Genomic DNA, 21,644 nt, shown 5'->3' on the forward strand with positions numbered 1-21,644 from the left:
AACACTCACAGCTACGGTCAATTTTAGAGTCCCTAGTTAACCTAAACTGCATGTACCTGGAGAAAACTCCACACACACTGTCTGCACCGACTGCACCGTCCTTTCCCTTTCAGCTGCTGTTATTGGAAACCACATATATAAGCATAGGAACATGAGTTCAGAAAGGGACACTTGGTTTCTGGGACTTTCTGACCTCATTTGTATTTCAAAGCCACCAAAAACTGTCCCTCGTGCTTCCTGATAGCATTAGGATTGATCAGCACACAGGCAGTGAACCAAATGAATCAGACCCTTAAGACTCAAAGTCTCTGCTGGCATATTGAGTGTAACCTGGATTAGGATGTGTTCTCTGTAAATAAAATATAATGTTGTGTATTGAACAGTCTGGCCTTGATGCTGATTGCTAAATGATGGATGAACTCCACTTGCGTTGACATCCCTGTGTGTGTGTGTGTGCGTGCACGCTCATTCATGTTCCTGTGTTGCAGAAACACAATCAAATCAATGAGACCTTCGTCCGTGTGTCTCCATTCATCTCTCCTTCCCTGTCCGTCCTCGTCCTCGTGGCACAGGCTGCCTTTAAATGAAGTGGCTTCCTGCCTACCACATAGCTGTTAGTTAAATGTCATGGCACCGCCGCACCAGATGGTGATGAGAGGAACTGTCGGTAAATAATGCAGCGATGGGAAGTTAAATAACATCCAGTGATGATCAGTGGCATTTTAGATGTCTCTAGTTTTAGGTATCATATAAAGAAACATGGACTGTTCTGCACCTTCCTTCAAGTCAAATCAACATGATGTGGAACACTGTTAGCATCACTACCTAATTCTTACAGCAGTCATACATGATGTAGCCCGTTAGGCGTGGCTCTGTAGAAGACTAATGTTCCACCTGTGCTCAGGCGGCTGCTCTCTGTGGTCGTTTCCATTTGTTTTAATGTCAGCTGCAACCTGACAAAACAAATGTGGCAGTGTACGTGCACACAAACAGCGCAAGATGGATGAAGACATTTTTTTAAGCCACTTTTTTTTAGTTGTAGTTAAATCAATTCCAGGAGGAATCCAATAACTGCAATGCCCCAGTGGATACATTTATGTTAGATCTGCCCAGTTGACTGGTGAAGGTGAGAAAAAATCTCCCTCTTCTCACTTATATAACGCCTTTTATGTTCCTTTTGAGTTTGACTGCAGAAAGAAGCTCCTCACCTGTGAGAGGGCTGTGAGGTCAGAGGTCAAAGCTGTGATGTGCCTGCAGTGTCTTTTTACTGCTTTTAAATAGAGCCTGAATCATGTGCTGAATTTTGGTGCTCCACGCCCTGTAGAACAACAGCTGATGTTGTTTATGTACAAGTCTACTGCTTTAATATATCAAAGGTTATCTGAGGGCAAGTGTGCACTGCAACCAGTTCTGTAGTTGACACTTTTCGTACCCTAAACATAGCTAAGTTCCCAAAATAGCAGTTTGATCCAGGAAACTCAGTGCATGCACTTCATGCATGTGATCTGTGGCCTGCTCTGCCGTCATGGCTCCCTGTACCTGTACACTCTAATGTAGTGTGCATAAATGAATGAAGACATGGGACCAAACCGTGCATGCAACAGCATCTATAGTGCTAACTGAATAAATATTTTAAATCTGTCTATGGTCACTACAGGACCAGTGAGGGAACACCTAGGTTTCTTGGCGCTATTTATAGGATATAAAAGTTTTTCTTAGTTCAGAAAGATTTCTAAAAAAACCCTCTTCTAATCTCTGCTTCGGATGTGAGTCGTCCAATCATCCTCAGCACTGTGCGACGTTTTACCGGTTAGTCACAGTATAGCGTATAGACGCTACACTTTCAGGGCACAGACCCCATGTGATGGGGGTTTTAATCATATATACCTTTGTGTAATTCGGTGGTTTATCCCATCTGGGCATGAACAAAAGCAGATGTGTCATTATTTTGGTTTCATCATGTTCCTGCTATTCCTCGTTGTTAGCGTTTGAAAAAAGGCTGTGAAAATAAATGTAGTCAGTAGAGGTGGCTTTCACACGAGGTCATGATGAGAAGGTCAGTTTTGGTCACAATTACTGTGTAAATCTGTAGTCATTGTGACGTTTAATGTGGACTTGCTGCCTGTTTTTCTTTCTGCACAGCCCTTCATATTCATTTAAATTAGAGATCACATATCTACTGTCTGTTCTGTTTCCCTCTGCAGCTTTGAGATCATTCACTCACCTTACAAGGAATCTACATTCTACTGACTCTTGACATTTGGGCCACTTCATATCGTTCACATCATAAGATATTGAACACCTTAAATTATTGATTTCCTCCTTTATATTCATGCGTTCAGAATTCAAAGTCAGCATCGTGCTTTTGGCAGGATTGATGAACCGACTAATTCTTTAACATTTTGTGAGTTTTATGTCGGTGACGGTGCATCGTTGTGCATATCAGGTTCACACACAATAAGGAAGCACAGAGATGTGAGAGAGAAAAAAAAGTTAAGGTTGACACTTCTGTTGAGCATCGCTCAAACTCTTGTCCACATACACTGACTGCAGCAGCTTTTCAAAGCTCATCAGTCATCCCGACATGTTTGCTGGCAGATAGACGCGTCAGCCGCTCTTTTATTAACATGAAAGCCTTTCTCTTCCCTGTCAGGACACTGACAAACACTCACATGGATGCTGTTGTTACTGTTCTCTTGTCTTTTTGTTTTGTTTTTAACTACACGTCTAACAAATGTGTTATTTCTGCAAAAGTAAAAACAGCTACTGTTGAACATATCAGGTAGTACCTATAGATGTGTCTCTAAATACACACAGCCTGGAGAATGAGTGGATGTCTCCGTGTCTTTGTTGTGTGTCAGTCAGTGACACAGTGTCACTCGCTCGGCTGCCTAAACCTCCTCTCAGGGGAGAAGTCTACTTTTCTCCCTGTGCTCCTCCGGGTCGGTTCAGTCTGACGCCGCCTGTTGTTAGGAGCAGACTATTTAATACTCTGATCAAAGCTGGGCAAGAATAGCATTGTCACCCGTCGCAAATCTGCTTAGACAAAGCAAGTGCAACAGAGGGAAAGTTGGGTCACGTGGAGAAAATCCTGAGGAGTCTTTTTTATTATTTTATTACTCTGAAAGCGTGACCCTCAAATTTAGTAGGAACACACTGTTGTTGTTGTTATTAGCAGAACAAATCGTCAGGATTTCCTGTTAACGTGTGTAATGAGGGCAAGCTGGTGACTGGATTGAGTCTGGATCTATTTTTGGGTCATATTTTGTCATTGATTTAAATATGTACTCCTTATTAGACTGGTCACCACACTAACATTCAAAGACTTCCTTTAAGAGATCACAAACCAGTCTTTGTGAATAGGACAGCATGAATCCCCCTCTCACAGCTGCCGTGACAGTCTGGCAGTCTTTCTCCTTTCAACAAAAGAAAAACAGGAAACATCAGAAGTACCCTCACACACCTCTGCCAGTGACAACTCGTCTTGCCAGTGTCACAATGCAGCCTCCAGCAGCTGCCTGCCTGGCTTTTATTTTTTTTTACCTCTGTGATACAGATCCTTTGGTCTTTGTCTCTCCCTGTCACTGTGTGTCTCACTGCCTTCTGACTCCCTCTCCCTCACATCTCCTCCCGTCTGTCTCTCTGCCAGTCTCATTGTCTCTCCAATCGTCTCATGAACTTTAGCATTTAGCATTGTAGCATTATGAAATGTAACCTTTCAGAGGTTTTATAACCCTTTTAAACTGGGGTTTTATCTCATCGGCCCTCTCAAGATCAGGACTCAGATGTACTACACGTAACATAAGAAATCCAAGTTTATTATTTAGACCTTAAAAACAAACGCTGTTGTTCCACTCTTTGGGGATTTGAATGCTAGGGCAGTGAGCAGAGAAATGTATTGCCTCCTCTGACACCAGGCCACATTGTCATTGACATTTGGCTCCCTGAGCATTTGGCCAGAGATCCTGGTATTAGTCTTGAATAAAAGATGAACCTTAGTGCAGTTCCTTAAGCCATGGCCACCAAGGATATTAGACTTCTTTGAAGTCTAGTCTCTTTCTGCGTCATACTCACACAAACTCAAAAATCGGTTTTCAGTATGTCTGCCTGAATTACTGACTGTTGCTGTTGTTTTTGTAATAATAACTAAAGGCGTCATTGTTAGACATCAGTTTTCTAAATCAGTGGTTAGCGCTGCCACTAGAAGCTTCCTGGTTCTGATCTGATGACCTCATATGAATGTGGATCCAGGCGTTCCTGATGCACATGAAGGCGTTTATGAAGGTTTTGTAAAATGATTTCAACACCAAGCATCAGTGAGTGAAAATATGAGACTAAAACATTTCCTGAGTCATCCTGTCCTCTTTTCAGTTTAACTTTCTTCACTGACTGTGGGAAATTTGCATTTCTTCATCCTCTCCATTCAGGGCTTTCTCAGCATTTAGCCGCCTGCCACACCGAGGCCAAGTCAGAACATTTCAACACACCCCAGCCACCCGACCCCCTCCCCATGAAATGGTGTTATTTTCATCAAACACTCTTTCTTTTCCCTCTAAACGTACCGTAAACAGTCAAAGAGCCCAATTTTACCTTTAATCTATCCATCTGTCCAAAATGACTTTGCAATCACTTTGCACACAGATTGGTGAAGTTTCCTGAATCCCATTTGTAGTCATATAAGAGTTTTGTGTTGTCTTTGTGAGCACTTCTTATCTGAAGACTTTCTTCTCCATCGTCTCGTCTGTGGAAGCTCTTTGTATATGGTTTTTTTAACTTTGTAGGTATTATTTTGTATGATTTGCTGGTTTTTAATTGGTTTGTTTCCAATTAATACAGATATGATCACAAACCTGAGCGTAAACAGCCCACATAAAGCTCTTTGGAGCGCTGTGTTTACCTTTAATAAGTCCCTGGTTATGCACTGTTTTCTGTGACTCCTTATATTTCAGATTATCTCAAATGGAAGTGAAGTTCCAAAGGCAGCAGGTTGAAATAAATCTGAAATAAATCTTTGCAGTTGATTTCTGCAGGTACTGCTGATGTATTTGTACACAGCCTTTTGCTTTTGCTTCTCAGCCGATTCATTTTCATACCCTGCAACACTCCATCATGTTGTGGAAGGGATGTGCTGTAAAGGTCCTGAATTATTTGTCATCATTTGCTGGTCAGTTCAAAGCTCCTCTCGCTGCACTGTTTCATAAAACTTGCAAAGGAAAAAAAATTCCAGGATTTCTGTATGAATTAATCATCAAAACCTCCCTTGGCTTGTATAAATGAATTCACTTGAACCTAGTTTGGCCCTCATTAAATGGTAATGTGTACTAATTTAATGCATTGATCCATTTAGTTGCACTCATCATCTCTCCTGTGATGAAGACACAGCGGGAGGCTTTAAGTCTCTTGGATGGAAGTGACAAGTGGCATCATCTGGAATCAATGATTATATCTGCAAAATGACCCTTGAGGCCGATGTGCTATAAACAGCCAAATGATCTAGTTACAGGCTATGGCTCATCAGCGGTAATCACAGCATATGGAGAGAGTCAGTCTGAGGGAAGCTGTCAGATTTTATCCTGCAGAGGCTGGCTTTGTTGTGGGAGGAGAGGTTGCAGCTTCTCGTTGTGGCTGGAGATTTGCAGCAGCTGGCTGCACAGGAATTTGTTGTTATGTTAGAATGAGGCGTGGAAGATGCTTTAAAGAACAGGCCCATCATCCATGGAAGCATGGAGGAAGTGTCGGCAACATTTCACCCCCTGTAAAATCATAGTACTGTACTCTTGTCGGTCGTGTGTCTAAGGTAATCAAAATGTTTCTGATGAGTCTTGATACTCTAAATACTTTGGGTACTGAGCAGGTTTCTCCACTGGTTGTCAATGGGGATCAATCAAAGAATAAACTGACCTAAAACTGAACTTCACCTTAATAACAGACGTGTTCTCATGTCCCTCGTTCTGCAGGCTCACTGCCTGATTAAAGACCCTCTGTACCACTCTCTGCTTTCACCACTTCCTGACCTCATTAGGCACATCCAAACACCAGCGAATCAGAATTGATTTAAAGGCAGCACAACAAACTGCACTTAGGTGCTATTACTCAGGTCGTCCAAAGGATATCAGCCCATTGAACGGCTGTTATCAGTTGATAATAGCAGCAAACACCAGTGCTGACAGGGGACTCAAAACCTGGACTCTTGAGTGCTTTTCCTTCTTGATTCATTACATATGTAAGCAGCTTAAAGTACATACTCAAATTACATGATACTAAATTACATACTAATAAATGAAATATGGAGCTGGAGTGTTTTCTCTTGTGCGGTAACCTGCTTAAAGTGAGTTTAAGTTAGCAGTTGGTTCGTAGCAGAGTGAAATGCTGATGTTTTATTTATGTGCACATGTGAGCTCGGTCATGCATGTGAGTATGACACAGAGCTGAAAATTAAGAGAAGCTGATGATTCCAGATTTAAAGATAGCATTAGGGCCACTGTAACATAACATTGACTCTGACCTACAATTTAAATCTGTAAAATCATGACTTTTTTGGAAATGTGGGAGAAAAAATTAAGATTATGATTGCAGTCCTAGTTTTTGGATAATCTAAAACAACAAACAAATCCCGGATTTCTGAGGGGGAAAAAGTCAGAACAACTGACTGATTCAAAGAATTATGGGAGTTATGGAGTCATAGTTCAGATTTTTTTTCTCTCTCTGAAATCTGTGATTTATTGTTTCTAGATTTTAATCTCAGATCTCTGAGACAAAGTCAGGATTCTCAGAGCATCAGTGTATTTAATCTCAGAATCAGAGTCAAATCCTGTTTCATGACTTCATCTCTGTATGTAAATAAAACATAAGTTCTTATTTCAGTATTTCTTATGATATCATACAAAAGAAAACATGTACATACCTGCAATCATTAATAATGTCTCCACACTGCAAAGCAGCAGCCCACCTCCTTCCATATTCAGCGTGACCTTTTCCCGAAGGTGACCCCATGGTCACCATCAGAATTGAATCGCCGTCAGACAGGAAGCAGCTCTGCAGCTGCACGACTGAAGAAAAGGCGGATTGATCAGCAGCCAATCAGAAGTCCAACGTGGAGTAATTCACTGCGGGTACAATTAGGCTTTGTGCTGAGACGGGGGACGTGATTTCAGCAGGAAGGTTTTGCAGGTGTTCGTCTGAGCTAATTAGGTGCTCGTTAGCGGTGAATGGATGGTTCAGCTGCTCGTACAGTCAGAAGTTTGTTCCTCTGCAGGGCGCCCCGTCTCTCCTGAGAGCTCACTGTAGTTAAAACAGCACAGTGTTGATTAAGCTGCTGTTTTCACAGTTAATTTTCCTCTCCTGTTTTTATGGTTCCTTTATCTCTTTGTCCTTGCATTATTTTTTTTTCTGTCTGCAAAGTTTTGCATCCTTCACCCATATTCATCATCTAAGAGCCCTTGTCACTCTCCATTTCCTGCTCCTCTTTATTCATCCTATTAGATTTAATGCGCGGGCTCGTCCTTGTCAAATCCCAGACAAGGTTGTCTGTTTTTTTTTTAATCCTTTTTATATGTTTGTGACATTTCTCCCCGTCTCTTATCTCAGGTTGTTCATTGTGAGACTCTCATTAATGTCTTCTGCTTGTACAACAGCTCTGGTTTCTTTCTCCTCTGTCTGTGTTTACCAGGCATGGCTGACCGAGATCCATGAATACGCCCAACAGGATGTGGTCCTCATGCTGCTTGGAAACAAGGCAAGGCACTGACATCCATCAATATATGGGAGACATTAAAGTTGTTATCTTTTTATTTACACTGAGAGGAATGTTTTACTTTAAAGGAAGGGGAACTGCCTCTAATGGATCCTTCTCTCTACAATAAACTATTAATTAGGCATGTGTGCAAAACTCCAAAATTTCATGCTACAAGCTAGCAGTGGACGTTTTGTTCTTTTACTACATTCTTTATTTCCACTCAGTCCTGTTCAGAGGAAACCACACCAAATATGTGTATTCATCCACAGCTAAAAATAGTCCCTGACCAAGACTCAACAGTCCCTCTCCACACTCTGTATCAGCCTTTAATCAGCGTCCTAACAGCCAGCCTTGACCGCCGTCAGATCAGGACAGTGTGTGAGCTGATGCCCCTTTGTTCTGTCTCACCAGGCCGATGCCACTCATGACAGGGTGGTGAAGAGGGAGGATGGAGAGAGGCTTGCAAAGGTAAAGATCTTTCACCACTTTGTTTTGTAACTGTTTTACAGACACAAGGACTGTGTGACCTGTGAAGGCAGCAGTTGTTTTTTTTCTGTCTGTAATGTTTCAAAGGGATTTGTATGACTGATTGGCTTTTTACGGCAGATGAGAGGATTATAAATATTACAGAAGGTTGTGATTATCTAGAGATCAGTTTTAATTTTCAGTCTTGCTTTTTATCTGTGATTTCTTTTTGCTCGTGTCTTTAAGCAAAAAGAGATAACACCAAAAAGGCCAGACACCCTGCGGACCAGATATGTCGCTTCATGCATCTTTATCCACTAAGCTTCTGAGTTATATAGTCTTTGGTTGAGGCTGTTTACAGTGGAGGGGGGGAGCTGTTGACCTTGACTAGGGATGTTGTTGGACAATAGAGGGGATACTTTGAGGATCTCCTTAATCCCACCAACTCGCCTTCCGTTGAGGAAGCAGAGATGGGGGCTCAGTGGTGGACTCCTTTATCTCCCTGGCTCAAGTTGCCGAGGTAATAATAAAGCTCCCCGGCGGCAAGGCACCAGGGGTGGATGAGATCTGCTCTGGGTAACTTAAGTCTTGTGTTGTGGGCTGTGCCTCTTGACTGGCCGACTGGGGTGGTGGTCCCTCTTTTCAAGATGGGGGATCGGAACGTGTGCTCCAACTACGTGGGGATCACACTTCTTGGACTCCCCGGGGAAGTCTGTGCCAGGGTACTGGATAGGAGGATTCGGCCTATAGTCGAACCTCAGATCCAGGAGGAACAATGTGATTTTCTTCCTGGGCGTGAAACACTGGACCAGCTCTATAATCTCTGCAGGGGGCTGGAGGGTTCATGGAGGGTTCGCCCAACCAGTTCACATGTGTTTTGGGGATTTGGAGAAGGCGTGTCCCTCGTGGCATCCTCTAGGGGATGCTAATTATGTGTAGATTTAAGTCCGAATATAATTCAAGTGAGTTATAAAAACAAATTCACGCCCTGTACAATTGACACTAAATGGTTTTTTGTACCAGGCTGTGTGAAGTTGTCCATTTTTACATGGGAGTCTATGGGAAATGACTCGCTTCTGGAGCCAGCCCCTGGCGGTTGTGGCGTGAACTACAAGTTTTGACACTTGCTTGATGCTTCAAGTCTATACCCCGAAGGTTGCCGCTTGGGTCTGGGGCCCTCTGCTCAGGGCTGTCTGGTTCCTCGAGAACATCAAATGTGGGAATGTGACATAAGGAGTACTCTTGGTCTACTGTGGTGATGACTGATATAAATACTCCCATCACTTGCACTGCTCCTCAACATGGCATGTAAAACATGAGAAATGGCCAAGAGGAGGTCTCCTCAAGCAGGAGCGATCAAGTGCCACTTTAGTCTCAACCTGTGGAGGAAAATGACATGTCAGTCATCTGTTTGTTGAGACAGATTTCCCCTGCAGAGGAAGCTGCTGAGAGACAAAGTAATAATCCCCTCAGAATTGGATTTTCTAAAAGTAAACAGCTCTAATGCTGCGTAATCATTTCTTCCTTTTTTAAAAACTCTTTGTCTCTGCAGGAATTTGGCGTTCCCTTCATGGAGACCAGCGGAAGGTCAGGTCTCAATGTAGAGCTGGCGTTCACTGCTGTGGCCAAGTGAGTATTCTCCCTGCAGGTGTCAGAAAAGCTTTGTTTAGCTTTGAGTGATACGTTATTATCTCCCTTTGTCTCAGAGAGCTGAAGCACAGATCCATGAAAGATCCCAGCGAGAAGTTTAAGCTCCAGGAGTACGTTAACAAGGAGATGAAGGGCGCTGGCTGCTGCAGGTCTTAAAAGCCTGCTGTTACTCTGTACAGTGTGTGTGTGTGTGTGTGTGTCTGTGTGTGTGAGAGAGAGAGAGAGAGATCACCATCTTCATACAGAATGTGTTCATATGTGGCCTGATCAGAGACGAGGAGTCGGCTCCAGCGAGGTACTTTGAGCTTTGTGTAGAGCTTGTTGTCCTGCGGCCCCCTCTCTGCTCTCCTCCACCGTGTGCGTCCTGCTTTCCCTCACCCACCTCCTTCTGTAGCTGTGAATGTAGCCCAAGGTTATGATTTGCAAAAGACAAAGAGAGCAGAGCACGCCTCAGTTATTACACTGTTAATGGAAGTTTTAATCCATAACCGGAGCTGCATGATTAGCCTTTTGAACCCGTAACAACATGCTGATATTAATTTGAAGGGATTTAATCACGCCCAGGAATTCATGCTCTTTTTGCACAGACAAGACATTTTGTAAAACATTTTTTTTTAATTTCCACATCTAATGATGAAAATGTCGGTGGCAGCGTGGGTGAATGTTGACGTACTGCTGTAGATGTGTAGTGACGTGTCCTCTGTCCATGTTTCAGTGTTCATGTCCGTGATTCAACAGGCTCGCTAGAGCCACTTTAGCTCACCAGCATAGATTTCCATGAATAAAGCTGTGGATTATTTGGGATTATGTATTGTTTCACCACAACGAAAAAAGCAAATAGATTTGGATTTTAGATACAAAAGTACAGAAGAGTATAAAGCCAGCAGAGAGCTCTACTTTACAGAAGAGGTTTAGGGTCACAATGAATTTTTTTTCTGAGAAAGTTCTTAATACTTGGTCAAAAATGCTGAAAGAATGAATACATGCATTCTGAGAGATGTCACAAGCTTGTCTAAATTTAGAAAAGAAAGAATTGCAGATTTAAAAACAGCCTTTAATCAACTTTAAACTATGAATTTGGAGGAAAAAGTCAATATTCTCAGTTTAAAGTTGAAATTCTTTAAAAAAAGTGGCCTTAATCCTTTTCTATAATAATGACCCTCTGCTGACTTTATTTAAAAACAGTGTATGTAATCTGTATACGATGGAGTTTGGACAAACTCGATGTAAATACCGTTTTTTTCCTGCATGTAAAAAGTTTCAAATGAGAAGGTTAGAACATTTTAGATAAGAGCATGGCTGAGCCCATCAGAGCTGTGGTTACCTAAAGTACTCTATATCAAACATCTGAAGTCCATGCACACTGTAGTAGGCTGTTCTTCTTAGCACATTCTGTTTTTTTTCATTAATGTATAAATGGGGTATAATAATAGTGCCATGTTTTTTTCCTCAGAAGCAGTTTGAACAGTATGTTTAAGCTGACAGTATTTAAATGGAAACTTCTTTTTATATGCCGTCTTAGACTCCATCTTCTCCACAGAAACCATATAACTCATGTTTTACAATCTTGATGTTTAAAAGTTTTACTACCTTTAAATGTTCAACTTCTTTCATGTAAGTGAAAGGCAACGACAATAAAAAAATATATACAGAAGGTAATGTTACGTTTACACTTTTAATTGCGACCATATTTTAGATTCACTTACAGAAACAGTCGATATGCTCCACACTGAGTCTACAGCATGCAACTGTAGTTGTTGACGTTAAGTCAGGGCAGGTGCACCATGTCACTAAAGTCCATTCTTTTAATTCAGCCTATAGTGACTGGTTTGGTGATTTTAAAGGGAAAAGCGTTCATATGTCGCCCTCTGCTGGACAAATAATTCATAGCGTGGACGTGTTTGCCAAACTGGCTCAGTTTTAGTATTAGTTTTTTTAAATAAATGAAAATAATGCAAGCCAGGGCTACATTAGAGGGACTCCAGAAGTATTTACATTTATGCATCCAGATTATTTTGGTGTGAATTGCAGTCTAAATAAATTAACAATGCTGCAAGTCCACAGGAAGTGTCCCTTTAAGCTGCTTAAATATGTCTAAAATAAATCATTGTCTCTGCAGTGCACGGCCCGCACATTAAAAGCTGCACATAGAAAAATTGGTTAAAAAAATAAATACACTGAAAATTAAATAGGTGTACTCATACATACTGTCTATACTGTGCACCCATGTATGTATAACACATTACTACACACTGAAACCTCTTCACATGTGAGCAGCAGCAGTTCTCCTCCTACACCAAAGGCACACACACACACACACACACACACACGACTGTCATGGCTGTCCTCCTTCAATGATGTAAGTCACATAACAGGTGAGTGAGTTAGGCTAACATTCATGAGCTGAGGAGTGACGACCCAACATGTGGCACATACTGTGAGTGAGGCTGAGGAGGGTGGTGGGCAGAGTAAACAGGAAGTAGTTTTTGCAAGTGGTGACTGTTCAGATCTTCTCACCCTTCCCTCATGAGATGTTTTGCCTTCTTCACGCAGCTCTTCCTGCTCCAGCGGTTCACTCAGACACTCAAGGTTTATGCTTAAAATATGCCTCCACTGCAGAGAGGATTAAAAAACAAACATCAGACCCACAGAGTGAGATAAAACATCTTTCAGGACTTTCTTCTTGTCTCACCTGCATACTCCTGTGGCAGCATCGGTCTCTTAATAACCGTCTGAAATGCAGCGATCCAGTTTTTCTGATCCTCCTCAGTCTCGCATGCAAAAAGGAACTTCCTGTCCGGCGTCACTATGGTGATTCCAAACTGCCAATGTTGGCCCTGGATGTTGGGAGGAAGGCCGGGTAACACAGTGTAGCTGTTTTCTTTACTGCCGATGAACACCTCGCCTCGGGCGTAGGCATCCTGCCAGGAGACACCAGATTTTACTCTAGATTATGAGTGGAGCAGCATCTGCTGGCCACAGTGTGTAATTACAATATTTCTTATACTAACCAGAGGATCTTTGAAGTACATGAGCCTCCTGTCGTCCATCGTAAACCACCTCTTCTTGAAGCCCTCTGTGTGCTGTCGGACACAAACAGATGAGAGTCAGTTCATCACATTATGAGTTTTACTTGTGTTATGTTGTCATATAAATATAACCATTTGATAACAAAGGAAAATCACCTTTGGACCCGTTTTCTCCATGTAACCCTCCTTTATGTAGTTCCTGGTTAGCTTTGGCAACAACTAGATGAAAGAAGACATTCATTGAACAACACTGTCCACTGACCTTTGACCTCTGCATTGAACTGAGGTGTAGATGACAAAAATGAGACAGATCTCCCTCACACCTCATGCATTCATACTGACTGAAATAATCACCTCCGAGTTAGAAGCCCCGGGAAAAGCCACCTGCAGGTAGTGAAATCTTGCTGCTCTGATGGCATTGAACCAGTCGACAATTTCCTTCAGGGAAGTACAGAGCAATAAATTTCATTGGGAATAAAAGCTTACCATCCACAGAGGATATCAACCATTATGATTGATGATTTATGATTGAACGGGTTCGATTTGTCCCAAACCAACTTGTAATTACAAATCATCTCCTCTAGAGGGAGACCCACACCTTCCCTCTGCACTCACAGCTCACCACATGCTCCACCTCACCTTCCCGTCCTCGTGGTAAACAAAGATATTTCTGGTGCTGTTGTCCTTCAAATAGGTGATCTGCAGGCCGTGGGAGGTGCCGATTTTAGTCGGCTGGAAGGTGGCGTTCACGCTGTTCATCTTCATTATCGCTTTGGGTTCTCTGGCCTGCAGAGGGGATCAAGGTGTTTGTTCTTAGTCAATGATTTATTCATTAACTGGATACGTTTATAAAGGAATGCACATAAAAACTAAAAAAAAACTCACATAGCACTCACATCATGCTTGTTGAAATACTTGAGGACGCCCTCTCGTTCGGACAGGATGAACTTTCTGCTGAGGTACTGTCCGTTGTCTCTGCCTCGTTTCCATAGAAACCCTTCTCTGTAGCCTGCCAGGGAGGAGAGTCGACCCAGACGTTAGCATCACCCTGGTGACCTTTGGTGCCTGAGTACAATTAGTAGACTGAAATGGTGACAAACAAACACCACTATTTCAGCATCAGAAAAGTGTTTAAAGTCACAGTGGAATAAGGCTGATGAGAGGAGTTTAAGCTATAAATACTCAAAACCTTAGTATCAGTGTTATCATCTTAATGTTGACTCTTTCAGTGTAATAAACAACACGAGTCAAAGCAACCAAAAACACTGCATCATAGTGATGCCGGTGCTTTTGTGGTCACATGTGGTCACTGTTCTGAGAACCTCAGCAGGGAGGGTGCTCTCACAATTTAGCTTTTACTGAACATAAATAATTCAGCTTCATCCGCAGGCCTAAACATCACAACAACAACTTCTTGTCCTAATCTTCTAATGATTTTAAATAATAAAGTAAATAATAACAGGAAAAAATGCACAGTCAGTGCTGCATACACTGTTCAGGCACATACAGAAATGTGTGGGCCAACATCTCTACACATATCAAAGAGTCACTCAGCCTTCAGTGTAAGAACCAAAATATAAGTCAAGGATTTGACAATAAAGCTGACTTTGACTTTTGACTTCTTTTTCACTTAGTTCTGCATCAGAAGCACTGACTAAGCATTACGCACCATTTCCCTAGAAAGTAAAACAGCACCCATGTGTTGCTGCTGCGTTCTCAGGAAAACACACCCAGTATGATTCACGATTTAGGCCAGAGACAGCTAGAGCAAGAGCTGGAAGAGCTTCATCAATAATTCATGAGTCAGAAGAATGTCCTGCTCCACCACTGGGAGGACCGGCGGTCTGAAGATGACCCATTCACTGCAATGACAGGGCCGCAAGGGTTCACAGTTCTGGAGCACAACGTCTCCTCTGCAGGTCCTGCTCAGGTCACTGTGAGGCCGCTCTGGGCCAGAAATGTATAAACAATGTCATATAGAATGCCTGTAAACAAAGGAGGGCATTCTTCCTCTGTGGCACAGCCACATGCTCTAAACCTCTGCACAGCGTGGGACAAGGGACACTTTGACAGTCATGAGACTCTGACAGCAGCGGTTTGTTTTCTCTACCTGAAACTGAGATTTCGATTCTGGATCCCATCTGTGTGGCACCATGTAAGTCTGCACTGTTGTTTTAAAGCTTTTAAAGGAAGCACATTTTTGATCATATAAAGGATCATTGTACACTGTATATTAGTACACACACACACACACACACACACACTGTGTTTCACATGCAGTGATGGTTGCTCAAGATAACCCAGCAGTTAAAAGGGAACTATGCTGATTTTAGACATCACAATCTGTTTCCTTCTGTGAACGGCATCACTATACTGTGAATTTAAAGAGACAGTACCACCCAATAATGTTCAATGTCTTTTTATCAGTTTCTAACAGTCTTCAGTTTTTTGGACAGCTTCCTGTTCCCAGCGCAGACGTTGGCAAACTGATAGAATGAGATGATCGCCAGCTGGCCGTCTATCAGCAAAACATATTACAGACATGCTGGACAGCTTCCTGTTTCCCCTTTAGAGGTGGCTAAACTAGAGAGATGCTGCCGTTACACAGGATGTAATGAGAGTCTTACTTATTTAACTGTTCATGAACCTTCAAAAGGTCATAACAGCCCAGCGTGTTGATTAGCTAGGTTGCTGCTAATTGCCCTCTGCAGCCGAGTCAGACACACACTCGCTCTCACACTGCAGCAAAAACGAAAGCAAACAACCAAATGATCACAGAGTCAACCATCAGGACTCAGCCATCCACTGTGGCTTATCATCAACCAAAGATGTCCACGAGGACAGCACGCAAGTAAAGGATGATCCCGGGGTCTCCAGCACTCAAGGAGCCAAAGGATTCAGGCCCACAGGCAAGGCGATGCCTCTGTTTCCTAGTATGCAAAGACGAGTACTCCTGCTTCAGTGAAACTGACACGAGGAGGAGCACTGGTTCACCACCAGTCCACAGTGGTCGGAATGGATTCGCACTCATCCCTGCTCTCCACCTGAGTGTCCTTCTACATGAGGGAAACTCCTCTCTTCCCTTCATCATCAGCCATCACCGTCTGCAGCACGAGCCACGCTGACACCCCGTTCATCAAACACACAGTGACTGGCTGACAGGGCAGTGGAATGTAAACGAGCAGCGTTGCCTTCTGGGTAGTGATTACATATTGATGACACTGTAACTGTCCCCACATTGAACTGTATGTGAGAATTGAGGTGAGAGGTAACAGCGGCGCTCTCCTTACCTGCTGAGTAGGGCTCCTGCCTCTCCACACACACAAACTCCTTCCTCTCGTACTTGGCTCGAATCCACTGATCCCGCAGGAGCCTGCAGAACAGCGCTGGATGTTTACGTCACGCTTCAGCTAACTTACTGTAAACAAATCATGAACTTACATACAGTACATGCTGAGCTTCTGGGCTCTTCTCACAATTATTATTACTGCATCTACTTCATTATGGATTCTTATCTGACTTTATCAACATGTCTGCAGGTAGCTCCCAGCACAGATCTGATCGGATCCCTTCACAGCTTCTGTTACTTTTAAAGTCTTTTAACTCACTTCAGTGATTCTAATTCTTCTTCCTTTGTATATTGCTATTTTTATAGTGGAACAGTTAAAAAGAATCCCTCCTACTCAACTGTAGCTTCCTGCAGGAAGCGGGCATTTTTATCAGTGGAGGGTTTCTGCATGTCATTCAAGCAAATAACGAAGGAGCATCGACTGCTGTCCCATAGACGCCTTGGTATTATTTCACTTCTTAAACACACAGTGGCCGAAAGGAAGCAGGCTTGCAGTTATGTTTATATATATAAAAAAGAGATGCAGACACTGAGGCATCCTCGCCAAAGTTTTTTACACAGATCACAAGTTAATTACGTCTTTATCAATTGAGATAAGCATCAGGTCATTTCCTCCCATTATCACATAGAATGTAGGTTTTAGGGTTGGTTGGGTGGCTTTAATCCTGACTGCTACAGTTACTCTCCATCATAAGAAGCTTTATGTGAGCAGCTGAAGGGATGGGTTAAAGATATAATGCATCTATATACAATATGAAATATTGTCAACGTGTCAACGGAGCATGCAGAGCTACATGAAAGTGTGTGAACGCTGTAGAATGTTTTATATTTCTGCATAAATATGACCCAAAACATCATCACATCAGGTTTCCAATAACTCTTGTCCCCAGTGACTTGGAGGAGCATTCGCCCATTCAGTAAAATATTTCTGTTTCATTTGATTGTGTTCTCTGTTAACCACTTTCAGGACTTGTGTGAAAATCAGCTGGTGTTTTCTTTTGGGTCACATTTATGCAATAAGGGTTCATAATCCTTTACAGCAGCTTTGTTTCAGACTCATGTCATCAGGCGCCATCAATTTACAACCCAGGTGTAGTTCAGACCACCTGCATCCATGTTACCCTCAGAGAGAGGTGAGGTTGGTAGAGACTTACGTGCAGTCCTTGTATGTGGGACAGTAGTAGAAGGCAGGGACCTTCTGTTCATATTTGGCTTTGGCAGCATCGTTACCCACTGAGTCCATGAACTGCAATGATCAGGAAAAATACAGCTGATGTTTGTAAATGGCATCTATGAGCGCTCACTGTGGAGGAAGGTGGGTGATGAGCAAGCTGGAAACTCACACACACTCGCACTAATGACTGCTGCAGTATTTTTGTTTATACAATAAGACTGCTGTTTCTATTTATTTACTCAAATTAGTCATATACTGTACATAGATATACTCACACAGATCTATTTTCATCCCATTAGTTCACTCTCTTGTGGATATAGGCATATATATATATATATATATTGAGTACACACACACACCTCCAACGTCCCAACAAACACACACACACAAAGATGCTGGTTGTGTGTGCCAGCTGCTGGCTCATGCCTTTCAGGCCACGCTGAATTGATACTGATGACTTGTCTTATTCTTCCAAGCAGGGATGCAGCGAGCAGAGCAGGAGGCAGAGAGCAATGCTCAGAGCAGAGCCAAGTTTTAATCAATGGCCGATTTACTCTTACAAAACAGGCTTTCTGTTTGGTTTAGGAGTTGTATGAATAAATAAAAATAATATTAATAATAATAACAATAAAACATGCATTCACAGCAGAGGAGTGCTTCTCACCTCCAGCTCAGAGGGGCTCCAGGGATCCAGCAGGAGAGATTTGACCTTGCTGATCTGGGCAATGTTTCTATGGAGGGCTGAACAGCTGTGGCACACAAACACACCCAAAGTGTAGGAGGCCCATTCAGGGTCTGCAAGGCAGCATAGAAAGATATGGATGAGCAGAAATCCTCTGTAACAGACCATGATGAAGGAGCAGAAATACTATTGGAGACAGGAGTGTCACATTGAGGGGGTCTGGTCACTGCTTCACAAATACACCCCTGGTCTGTATGTAGACTTTAGTGCACATGTGTTCTCACTATACTTGCAGACAGGAAACAGGTCACCAGTGCAGCAAGCTCACCAATGTGCCGAGACAAAACCACATGCACACACATATGCAGCAAAAGCACAAGTGTGTACAGAAGCCGACATGAAGCTAAACAAGAATCAGAATCATCAGTTTGATCTGTGTGAGGTGAGATTACAGCTGGTTATTGAAGAAAAGAGTCAGAGGCAACACCTCGTAAACACAGCATGAGCACAAAAACCTTCCTTCCTCTAACCCTGCCTGTGTGTGTCTGCCTGTGTGTGTCTGCCTGTGTGCGTCTGCCTGTGTGCGTCTCTGCCTGTGTGTCTCTACCTGTGTCTCTGCCTGTGTGTCTCCGCCTGTGTGTGTCTGCCTGTGTGCGTCCCTGCCTGTGTGTGTCTCTGCCTGTGTGCGTCTTTGCCAGTGTCTGTCTCTGCCTGTGTGTTTCTGCCTGTGTGTGCGTCTCTGCCTGTGTGTGTGTCTCTGCCTGTGTGTGTGTCTCTGCCTGTGTGTGTCTGCCTGTGTGTCTCTGCCTGTGTCTGTCTCTGCCTGTGTGTGTCTCTGCCTGTGTCGGTCTCTGCCTGTGTGTTTCTGCCTGTGTGTGCGTCTCTGCCTGTGTGTGTTTCTGCCTGTGTGTGTGTCTCTGCCTGTGCGTCTCTGCCTGTGTCTGTCTCTGCCTGTGTCTGTCTCTGCCTGTGTCTGTGTCTGCCTGTGTCTGTGTCTGCCTCTGTGTGTGTCTCTGCCTGTGTGTGTCTGCCTGTGTGTGTCTCTGCCTGTGTCTGTCTCTGCCTGTGTGCGTCTCTGCCTGTGTCTGTCTCTGCCTGTGTGTGTCTGCCTCTGTGTGTGTCTCTGCCTGTGTGTGTCTGCCTGTGTCTGTCTCTGCCTGTGTGTGTGTCTCTGCCTGTGTGTGTGTGTGTCTCTGCCTGTGTGTGTGTCTCTGCCTGTGTGTGTGTCTCTGCCTGTGTGTGTGTGTGTCTCTGCCTGTGTGCGTGCCTCTGCCTGTGTATGTGTCTCTGCCTGTGTATGTGTCTCTGCCCGTGTCTGTCTCTGCCTGTGTGTGTGTCTGCCTGTGCGTCTCTGCCTGTGTGTCTCTGCCTGTGTCTGTCTCTGCCTGTGTGTGTGTCTCTGCCTGTGTGTGTCTCTGCCTGTGTGTCTCTGCCTGTGTGTCTCTGCCTGTGTCTGTCTCTGCCTGTGTGTCTCTGCCTGTGTCTGTCTCTGCCTGTGTGTGTGTCTGCCTGTGCGTCTCTGCCTGTGCGTCTCTGCCTGTGTGTCTCTGCCTGTGCGTCTCTGCCTGTGTCTGTCTCTGCCTCTGCCTATGTCTGTCTCTGCCTGAGTCTGTCTCTGCCTGTGTGTGTCTCTGCCTGTGCGTGTCTCTGCCTGTGTGTGTCTGCCTCTGTGTGTGTCTCTGCCTGTGTATGTGTCTCTGCCTGTGTATGTGTCTCTGCCTGTGTGTCTCTGCCTGTGTCTGTCTCTGCCTCTGTGTGTGTCTCTGCCTGTGTATGTGTCTCTGCCTGTGTATGTGTCTCTGCCTGTGTCTGTCTCTGCCTGTGTCTGTCTCTGCCTGTGTGTGTGTCTGCCTGTGCGTCTCTGCCTGTGCGTCTCTGCCTGTGTCTGTCTCTGCCTCTGCCTGTGTCTGTCTCTGCCTGTGTCTGTCTCTGCCTGTGTGTGTCTCTGCCTGTGTGTCTCTGCCTGTGTGTCTCTGCCTGAGTCTGTCTCTGCCTGTGTGTGTCTCTGCCTGTGCGTGTCTCTGCCTGTGCGTGTCTCTGCCTGTGTGTGTCTGCCTCTGTGTGTGTCTCTGCCTGTGTATGTGTCTCTGCCTGTGTATGTGTCTCTGCCTGTGTGTCTCTGCCTGTGTCTGTCTCTGCCTGTGTGTCTCTGCCCGTGTATGTGTCTCTGCCTGTGTGTCTCTGCCTGTGTCTGTCTCTGCCTGTGTCTGTCTCTGCCTGTGTCTGTCTCTGCCTGTGTGTCTCTGCCTGTGTATGTGTCTCTGCCTGTGTGTGTGTCTCTGCCTGTGTGTGTGTCTCTGCCTGTCCTTCAGTCAAGAAGACATCAAGACATTGACAGCACGTGCTACAAATACAACAAAAGCAGGTGATGAAACAAAAAATACAGAAGTGGTGGCAGGCTTGTTGCCAAAGGCAGTTTGAGGGTTAGAAGTTCGCTAAAATGTAGTTTTTCTTTTTGTTGTAGGTTACTTTTAACAGTCCAGTCTTATTATTCCTCACCTTGTTGCCCGGGTCCCCTGGAAACATTCCTGTTGTCCCCTGACCTGCCTGCAGCATGTGTGTTTTGTCTTTTTTGAGTATTGTTGTATGCGTGTGTTCATTATCTTTGATATATTTACGCAAAATGTGCAAAGTGATGCGCTCTATCCGCTATCATTGAAGTGCAGATGTGGTAAGTGTGAACTAGGTGTGACCATTAGTGTGCATGCTGAAGGCAATCAACCACAGGATGTTTGTAAACCTCGGACTACATACAAAAATAAATGAGTTTAAACTGGTTTAAATGGAGTCATTGGCACTTCAACAGATTTCTTGCTCTATTCTGTGAAGATTATCTTTATATTAACTAGTCTAGCCTCGGCAATCACTCTGTTTTCGGTTAATTATCTCTAAAGAGGAAACTCTGTTGAGTAAAACTGTAAAAACAAAAAAAGCAGATGACACATGGTGTCCTGTCCTGTCCCCCTTCCTCCAGCCTACCTGCTGCTCCGCAGTCGGCACAGGTTCCATTCCCAGGTTTGTTCAGAAGCTCTCTGATGCGCTGCCTGTTCCTTTCCTGGTCTGAAGCCATGGCACAGCTGATTGTGCTTCTCAGCGGCTGAAACCTCTCAAACATCGAGGGCAAGATTGCGGACGCGCTGCGTTGAGTTAAGTGCGCTCTGTTACGCGCCTAAACCTCAAACGGAGAGAGAGAGAGCTCTCATCTTACACGCAGAGTGCCTGGAGATAGAAGCATTGCCACTGTCGTGCAGAAAACCACTTAGCAACTACACCGAGAGACGTGAGTCTGCTGGAGTGAGACCTCCAGTGGTCATCATGGAGGAAAGAAACGCGCCCAGGACTGCCCGTGAACACACCCCTGCTCACCCCCCGCCCCTTCTTACTACCTCAGTGCCCTGCTCATCTCTGCCTGTGGAGGCAAAGCGAGTCCTCACGCACAGATAGAACCATCAATGGATTCAAAGATAACTTTCAGTGATCACACTTTGGTCAATCACTCATATCAGTTCATCAACAACTCTATTGAACCATCACAGTCGACCAAGAACTGAGGGACGTGG

The 21,644-nt window shown here is 44.0% G+C and overlaps 2 protein-coding genes across 3 annotated transcripts in view; one reads left to right on the forward strand and one right to left on the reverse strand.

Annotated features, from left to right (window-relative positions):
* Positions 1-10,384, forward strand: part of LOC114439540 (ras-related protein Rab-26-like) — a 72,166-nt gene extending 61,782 nt beyond the window's left edge. For both annotated transcript variants that reach the window (XM_028411560.1, XM_028411558.1), the window contains exons 6-9: positions 7,670-7,735; positions 8,147-8,203; positions 9,753-9,829; positions 9,907-10,384. In XM_028411560.1, coding sequence (XP_028267361.1) covers positions 7,670-7,735; positions 8,147-8,203; positions 9,753-9,829; positions 9,907-10,006 — 300 coding nt within the window. In that variant the 3' untranslated portion in view covers positions 10,007-10,384. The remainder of the gene's footprint in view (positions 1-7,669; positions 7,736-8,146; positions 8,204-9,752; positions 9,830-9,906) is intronic.
* Positions 10,385-10,445: 61 nt separating this feature from the next.
* On the reverse strand, positions 10,446-21,379 carry LOC114439538 (arf-GAP with dual PH domain-containing protein 1-like). The gene is made up of 11 exons (XM_028411556.1): positions 21,064-21,379; positions 18,067-18,197; positions 17,383-17,474; positions 16,170-16,252; positions 13,776-13,888; positions 13,519-13,665; positions 13,234-13,317; positions 13,036-13,098; positions 12,862-12,933; positions 12,543-12,771; positions 10,446-12,463 (listed from the first exon to the last, which is right to left on the reverse strand). The coding sequence occupies exons 1-11, from the start codon at positions 21,197-21,199 to the stop codon at positions 12,435-12,437; spliced, it is 1,179 nt and encodes a 392-aa protein (XP_028267357.1). The 5' UTR covers positions 21,200-21,379; the 3' UTR covers positions 10,446-12,434.
* Between the last annotated feature and the right edge of the window lie 265 nt (positions 21,380-21,644).

The sequence above is a fragment of the Parambassis ranga genome, chromosome 8 (genome assembly GCF_900634625.1).
Source record: "Parambassis ranga chromosome 8, fParRan2.1, whole genome shotgun sequence".
Taxonomy (NCBI): domain Eukaryota; kingdom Metazoa; phylum Chordata; class Actinopteri; family Ambassidae; genus Parambassis; species Parambassis ranga.

Coding starts and splice junctions, on each gene's coding strand:
- LOC114439538 (XM_028411556.1), bottom strand. CDS start 21,199: ATGTTTGAGAGGTTTCAGCCGCTGAGAAGCACAATCAGCTGTGCCATG. Junction 17,475..18,066: donor GGAGCCCCTCTGAGCTGGAG/GTGAGAAGCACT, acceptor TGATCATTGCAG/TTCATGGACTCAGTGGGTAA. Junction 12,772..12,861: donor TGTACTTCAAAGATCCTCTG/GTTAGTATAAGA, acceptor GTCTCCTGGCAG/GATGCCTACGCCCGAGGCGA.